At 41.5% G+C, this 8,152-nt stretch overlaps 1 protein-coding gene across 1 annotated transcript in view; it reads left to right on the forward strand.

The window, feature by feature from the left end:
• The window catches only part of FASN (fatty acid synthase), a 41,144-nt gene extending 34,837 nt beyond the window's left edge, over positions 1 to 6,307 (forward strand). Inside the window, exons 38-43 of the mRNA XM_085077224.1 lie at positions 807 to 995; positions 1,522 to 1,749; positions 2,152 to 2,372; positions 2,939 to 3,037; positions 3,162 to 3,413; positions 4,484 to 6,307. Coding sequence (XP_084933350.1) covers positions 807 to 995; positions 1,522 to 1,749; positions 2,152 to 2,372; positions 2,939 to 3,037; positions 3,162 to 3,413; positions 4,484 to 4,621 — 1,127 coding nt within the window. The 3' untranslated portion in view covers positions 4,622 to 6,307. The remainder of the gene's footprint in view (positions 1 to 806; positions 996 to 1,521; positions 1,750 to 2,151; positions 2,373 to 2,938; positions 3,038 to 3,161; positions 3,414 to 4,483) is intronic.
• The last annotated feature ends 1,845 nt before the right edge of the window (positions 6,308 to 8,152 follow it).

An 8,152-nucleotide genomic window follows, 5' to 3' on the forward strand; every position in this document is an offset into this window, starting at 1 on the left:
ATGAAAGACAGTCCTCCTGAGTGTTACTTAAGGAGTTGTGTGCAGCTCACTGACAACAAGTCTGACCTCTCAGAGCAGATAGGGCTTCTAGAAGTCATAGGAAAATGTCAGGAAAATTGCACCAGCTGTAGGGTTAGTTTGGAAGGGGATAGTCCAAAAGCAACAAAGGGAGGAACTAGTAATGAAGCCTAATGGTGGGAAGGGTGGCAGCATAGGGCAGCACAAGGTAGAGGAGGGGACAAAGAGCTGTAGATGCAGGGGTTATTATGAGAGGCCTTTTACAGGTAAGGAAAGGGTGAGAGATTGAACAGTGTGAAAACTGAAGGGGAAAAGGCAATGAAGCCTAAAGGAATCACCTCCTCCTCCAGTGTGATAGACATCAAATGTCGCAATCGACCATCATTGACGCTGATAACTTTCATCTCGTTGTTGCTAAGGATTAGTTACATTAGGTCTAGGACTGCAGTTTCAAGTAGTGCCCTCCAGTATGTGAAATCTGTCTAGCTGACTAACTGTTCTGTACTTGGTCTAGAGCTGATGTGAAAGTATTCACAGCTGTGAATATTTAGCTGGGACTGATGCATCCCCTGTCATAAATCTGTACACATTTAATATGTACCCTAAATACTAGATCCCATATGACAAGATGTGGGTTGTAGAAGAGGTGACTTGTGAAAGTATTAGATGATCCTGGAAGGTAATTCTCTGTAACTGCAGTTCATTAGGAGAAAGAAAAAAATGGGGAAGGCTGCCAGAGAGGCCTAGAGCTGAAAAGAAAATTTGCTAGTATGCTGTTTCGTTCACAGGTGTCCGTGATGTGAGTAGTCTGAATGCTGAGAGTTCCTTGGCTGACTTGGGCTTGGATTCCTTGATGGGTGTGGAGGTGCGCCAGACACTGGAGAGAGACTATGACATCGTTATGACCATGAGAGAAATTCGACTCCTTACAATCAACAAGCTGCGTGAACTTTCTTCCAAGTCCAGGACAGCAGAGGGTAGAGTGTCTGGATTAGGGTTGCTACCAGTCACCTGAGTCCAAAAAATTAAGTTCCCAATCCTTTAATCTCTAGTGACATAAACCTCTATCAGACCATGAAATAAAGTTATAGTTGAATAGCTTTTAAGTGACAGACGTATCACTGAAGTGTATTGATCACTGGGACAGGCCCATAATTTCTGAGGGCAGGGTGTAAGAGCGGCAAGTGTGTGAACTGCTTTCTTGCTTGGCTAGCAGCCACATGCATGAGTACTGGTACGTGGCTATGTGTAGGATGTGATTTGAGACCTTTTACTTGTCCGGGGAATGAACAATGTAATGTCATGCTTACTGGAAACTAAAAGCATATGCAGTTGTTGCAGAGCAACTGACAACAGGAAGATCCCTGTGTCTGTGACCAGATGATGTAGTGAGGCAGTGGGCTAATCTGGAGCAGCCCTGAGGTTGTCCTTTAGGACTATGGCCGTGTGACCCAGACTGACCCTGAAGCTAATTGGGTTTGTCTGTTGTGCTTTCCTTCAAAGAGCTGAAGTCATCCCCAGTGATGAAGACAGGCCCAGGTGAACCTCCAAAACTAGATTTGAACAACTTACTGGTGAACCCAGAAGGGCCAACTATCACTCGTCTCAATGATGTTCAGAGCACGGAGCGCCCTCTTTTCCTTGTTCACCCCATTGAAGGATCCATTGCAGTTTTCCACACTCTCGCCTCCAGACTTCACATGCCCTGCTATGGGCTTCAGTGCACTAAAGGTATCTCAGTTCTTCAGCATCTTGAATTTGCAAACATAACATTCTGAACTGTAGTTGCTTATAGAGAGGGCTTTGTTTCTAGGCTATTAAACTTGAAGGAACAAGTATCAGGGCCTATTAGTTTGCACTGGGTCATGTCAAACATGCCCAGGTATCAAGAGAAATAATAGATTAGATTGAAGAGCTTATGTATGCAAAAGTCAAGGCATCCTATTCACTCTGTCCTTGGAAAGCAGTAATATTACTATTACTTGTCCTAAATCCAAGTTGCTAACCGTAATTTAGTAATATACCTGCAAAGTAACATGTTTCCAACAGGGTTGTTTCTGAGTGCATGAAAACATATTTATCTCTGCCAATGTCTTTTCACCTCTCTGTTTCTAACTCACTTCCATGTTCTAGCTGCTCCCTTGGACAGCATTCAAAGCCTGGCAGCCTATTACATTGACTGCATGAAGCAGATACAGCCTGAAGGACCTTACCGCATTGCTGGATACTCTTTTGGTGCCTGTGTAGCCTTTGAAATGTGCTCCCAACTGCAAGCGCAACAAAATGCTTCCCATGCACTCAACAGTTTATTCCTTTTTGATGGGTCTCATTCCTTTGTGGCAGCATATACCCAGGTAAGGGACACAAAGAGAATCTTCTTTCTGGGGACCATCCTCTCTCATCAGGGCTCATTTTCTTGGAGCTTACTATTCTAGATAGGAGCAATCTCAAAAGCTGACAGACTTTTCTTGACAGGCAATCATGGAAGATAGCTGTAGACAGTGGATGCTTCGAGATGGCTGAAGGGCAGAAACACGAGAGGTGGTCTTCATTAAATGGCAAGAGCTCAGGCACACATGTTGCTCTCACTATGATAAATCATAATATTAGTATGTCTTCTGGAATATCAGATCCAGAAGATCTGGTGCCTGCAAGTCAGGATCCTCTTGTAGTGAATCGTCTTGTAGTGATTCCTCTTGCGAGGAATCATTTAAGGCTCTTCCCTTTCATTTTCATTGTACTCTAGAGAATACTAGGCTCTTGGCAATTGCCACCGGTGGATTTGCTTTCTAATCCGTCCTCCAGGGGTTTCTCCCCTCCCTTTTTTTTCCAGTTCACACCTTTGGTTGTGTAATTGTTTTTATCCAACTTTCAGCAGGCACATCCATCTCATGTTCACACTGTATTCTTCTCTTTCCAGAGCTACAGAGCCAAACTGACCCAAGGAAATGAGGCTGCACTGGAGACTGAAGCATTGTGTGCCTTTGTTCAGCAGTTTACAGGCACTGAATACAATAAGGTACTGTTTCTTATTTTCAAGATCTATGTGTCTTGATATTGCATGAGGGATGTGGTTTTTTGTTTAATGGAGATGGGTTCCCAGCTACTGAGACTAATGTGAAAAAAAATGTTAATATTTCCAGCTGCTGGAGGTTCTTCTGCCCCTGAAAAATCTGGAGGCTCGTGTGAATGCTGCTGTAGACCTAATAACTGAGATTCATACCAACATCAACCGTGAAGCACTCAGCTTTGCTGCTACTTCGTTTTACCATAAACTGAAGGCTGCTGACAAGTATATACCAGACTCCAAGTATCATGGGAATGTGACACTGATGCGGGCAAAGTCTCACAATGAATATGAAGAAGGTCTGGGTAGAGACTATAAACTCTCAGAGGTCAGTCTCAGGCCCACTGGTGACTTTTGAGTTTCTGCTGATCTTTGAGGAAGTCAATGGGAAATCATCCCTACTGAGGAAAAAAAGACAAAGCCAACCTGAAAGAATTTATCGTTCTGCAGCTCTTGTGCTCTAACAAGAATTAGATGTCCCCAAAAGCAAATGAGTTGATTGGTTCCAGGCATTTTCTGTGGGTAGTGGGGGCCAGAAAGTCTAGCTTTTCTATAGGATAAGTGTTTTCTATAGCTGGTTCTTGCAGCTCTCTAGAATGGTTTTGGATAATAACAGTGTTAAAAGAGAGCAACTTCTAATCTCTTTTCACTGTATACCCTAAAGTTAGTTCATTGGGGCAACCTTCTGAAGAGCATGAGTCTTCTGACAATAAAGGTGGCTTTTTGTCAGTTACCTTTTTTTCCACTTAGAAGATAGAAGTGGGTGTCTTGTGGGCTGAAAAAGGTCGGGGTTTGGCCTGTAGTCCAGATAAGGTCACTGTTCTTTAACCCCTGCTCACATACAAGGGTTAAGTGGGTGCAAATACCAGGGAAAAGGAAGTTATTTTCAGAATGCCTTTCTTGCTTCTGGCATCTCGTATCCTTTCAGATGTCTAACTTAGTCATTTTTGATTCCAGGCCAACTTACATATTATTAAAGTTACATAATGACCTTAAAAGAAGATTACTGGTGGTGGGAGAAAGATGGGGGGGAGCTGGGGCCATTTATTTGGTTTACTTAAGGGCTTGGAAGTAGCTGCTTTAGCATTTATTCTTTGATATTGTAGGTCAATTATTCTTTTGGTGCTAGGTTGGTTAACTTCCCGCCCAGCTTATATTTGAGTGGATCACCTGTCAGGCTGTCAAACTACTGTGGTTTAAAACACTCTTTGCAACAGTGCCCCACAGCTGATCTGTGAAAATGTGTCAGAATAAAACTGGTACTGTTTTTAACTGAGTTTGATAGAGACAGTGGTCTAAACTATGAGTAACTTAGAAGACATACAAACCCAAAATGGCTAGATGACCAGCTGGTTGTAAATCGTTAATGAAAAGTTTTTCTTTTTTGTACCTATGCAGGTATGTGATGGGAAAGTATCTGTCCATGTTATTGAAGGGGATCACCGCACCTTGCTGGAGGGAAACGGTGTTGAATCAATTATTGGGATCATCCACAGCTCACTGGCAGAGCCACGTGTCAGTGTCAGAGAGGGTTAACTTCTACTTACTTGCTGTCAATGACGAAGAAAATGCCAACAACATTCCTAGTTATGACAGACCCCAAGGAACTCTTCCTGTTGTTCAACATCTCATCTGCTCTGCTGCCAGAACTGGGAAGTCCAACTGGACTCAATTGGTCTTTTTCTGTCTCTTTCTTGCTTGTCTTTTTGTTTCCCAACTTTATGGGTTCTATCTCCTTCCTTTCCTATGGCTGTTTTGGCCCCTAGTCTCCCTGTCCATGTTACTGTAGTGCTGTGACTCTGTCACTGCACACTGCAATGAGGGTTACCCACAGATGATTGCTTCCCACACCCTTGGCAGTATGAAAAACAAATTTAGGAGTAGATTTCTTGTGCTTTATATTGTTTTTGTCTTAACAGTATTCCAAAGGGTATGTGATAGCACTTGTTGACCAAGCCTAGTGAACAGGGAGAGGAGAGGAGCTGCAGCTGATTTTGGAGATACTTTTTGTCTGTGAAGAATCTGTCTGCAGTTTAGGTCAGAAAGAGAATTCCATTGAGGGTTTTGTAACTATATTTTTTAATTTGCTATATTCTAAGTATTTATTGTGTCAAACCAGAGACTTCTTACTTGGTTTTAATTTATCGTGGGTTATAGGAGAAAAGAAACATCCCCTTTTCAGAGGGCAAGGTTTATTCTGCAAGGGAAAGTTGCCCATTTGTTAAACCAAAATGTACCTTTGGAATAATCTGGTTTCTTGTTTGTTTTGTTCTTTTTTTTTCTTTCTCCCACTGCCCTGCCCTTTTCAGAAAGGAAAAGGTAGAAGGAAGGATTCTTGCCATCATCTACTCTTCAGAGGAGAGAGGGGCCTGGGGGGATAGGGTGGATAGTTTGACAGATGCCTCTGTACTGAACAGCCTTAACTTGGGCATGATAAAAACAGGCAAAGCTGTCCCTAGGCAGGTACTTTGTTTATATTTGTGCCCTGCTCTGTGGTCTGCTGTATCAGAACCTTAGTAAAGCAGTAAGATTACTGCTTTACCTTATTCCCTCTCACCTCCAGTCTCGCCACCCAACGAAAAATTTGGAGGGGGGTGGGGGTGGGCATGGAATAGAATTCCTGAACATTAACTGAACAAATCCTCCCACCCCTGCTCTCCCATAACCAAAGCTCAGGCAAACGGACAAGTATCTACGCAAAGCTCCTATATATTTCGTTTAGCACAAGGCTTGGTTAAGCCTCGTGTATTAATTTTCCTTTCAGCAATGAGACTGAAATCCCACATAAGTTAGCTAAGTAATCAGTTTGATGGTCTGATTTTAAAATACAGTACCTTTTTAAAGGAAATTTGCATAAAATTCAGTTGAAAAATTTCTTGCCTTTGCTATGCTGGTCCTTTCCGAAATCAGTAAATCCTTGCTACACTTATGATACAGAGGAGACTTGGATAACAACAAAGCACCAACTAGGAGGAGCTATTGTGCCTCTCAGAACTGCTGTAAAACCCCAGTTCTCTCCATCTTCATCCCCCAGTGAAGAATCCTGGTAGTACAGGAGCATTCCAGTGACAGGAACAGATGGCTCTTCACTGCAGGTTCTGACCTAGTGTCTTTTGCTTATACCATCCTCTGTTGATAGTGGCTGGGTTAACTGGTTTTAGTTTTATAAAGTATTTCTTTTGTGAAATCTGAAATAAAACAACATAACGTCAGCTTAAACAATTTTGAAATGTCTTGTTCTTTTTAATTTTTTTTTTCTTTATTAATGAATACTTTTTGGTCTGAAGAGTGTCTTTTTGGCTTTCCTAGTATTAAACAGAATTGATCACTGGTTGGCTTTTGAATTATTTTCTACCACCATTTCCTAATCCCATGTTTCATCTGGAATCTCTCACTTCTTGGTATGAAGCTGCTGGCATATCTGATTTGTAGTCTGTAGAAATAATAATAGTAGTAATAATAACAGTAGTAATAATAATGGCTTAGTATTCTGAAGCATGGCTTCTTGTTGCCATGAGTTTGGTATCTTAGATACGACCAATTCACAATGCCAATATTGAAGTGGAAACTCTTAGACTGGTTCTTATTTGCAGTATTGGACAAGCTATTAATATTCCTGCCTCAGTTTCCCTGTCTGTAAAATGGGACAATAGCATCTACCTCAGGGTCGCTGTGAGGGTTAGAAAGGCAAAGGGTATAAACGCTCTGAAGGTTAGGTATGCATTTTTGATGTTTAGGTGTTACTAACAGAAGGAGGAAAGTGTGTGATGTGTGAGGGTGAGCTGCAAATACTCTGATACTGGAGTGGCTATGGGAACAGTGTACATACCATGGGACTTCATTACATTTACTGCACACTCTCCCTGCACCTACTGGCAAAGGGTACTACATAAAACAAAACAAATGGGGACTGGTTGGTTTGGTTTAACTATTGGCAGTTGCAGTTAGCCTGAAAAAAGCTGAAAGAATCCTACTTCTGTTGGTTACATTTAAAACTGAAAGGAAGAAGAAAGCAGTGATTAAACTTTAAGCAAACAGGTACAACAGTTCTGTGCTAAAGTGTTTAACATATCTGGATGGGCTGTGTGGAGTGGGCAAGGACAAATGCTGTCCCATCGGTTGAAGCAGGAATTTGACAAGTTCCCTGTATAAACAAATATGTATGATTTCATATAAGCAGAGCTTGAAGATACTGTTTTAATCTTAGCAGTTGCTCAAGAATTACTTACAGCCTATATGCTCTTGATGTTCTTGTGGTTATTTGAAAAGCAGAAGGTCATTTTGTTTAGGGCTTTTTTCCCCATAATTGTCTATCATAATTATGAGCTGCTGCCATGTAACCCATTATATAACTGGCTGCAGAACACAGTGTGCCAAAAATAAAAACGTTATTAGCAGTGGTATTGCTTGTTGTTTCTCAGTAGCCCATCAGGTTAGACAGAGGTAGAATAAAATCAGAAGGCAAAATCCATTATTGCAGTTTCTTGTTTTGAGAAGACAAGGGCAGTAGTGAAGTCCCTCACCTACCCTTCTCTGTGAAATTGAAGTGGGGATTCTTGTCAGCTGATATATTCCATCCTTTTCAGCTAGCTTGTCACAGGCTAAGACCGTGCTGGTCTTAATCTCATGACTGAAGAACAGTTCTCTGACCCTATAAACTTATTTAGGCTCACAAACACACATTGCCATTTTGAAATGATGGCCCATATACCTTAAATCTGCAATAGGAAGCGTGTATGGCATATAGCATATGTTGTCATCAGTATCAAAGCTATTATTTTCCTTTTCTAGTCTACCACCTTCCTGAAGGCACCTCTCTTGCTGAAGACAGTAGTTTAAAAAATGCAAAAAGGGTCACAGTTTAATAGAACTGGTTACATTAAATATCACTATCAGAAAGCAGAAGCACTACCAGAAAGCAAAGTTCTTTGGTGGTGTGATGGAGGTCAAGTAAAACCTCAAAGATTTAAGGTATAATAGGAAGCAGATGTTTGTTTCTTCAGCACTTATTTAAGTTACCAGACATCAAGCCTGCAAATCAGGGTAAAAAGAAAGAAAAAATATCCC

The sequence above is a fragment of the Lichenostomus cassidix genome, chromosome 18 (genome assembly GCF_008360975.1).
Source record: "Lichenostomus cassidix isolate B80296 chromosome 18, HeHo_3.0, whole genome shotgun sequence".
NCBI lineage: Eukaryota > Metazoa > Chordata > Aves > Passeriformes > Meliphagidae > Lichenostomus > Lichenostomus cassidix.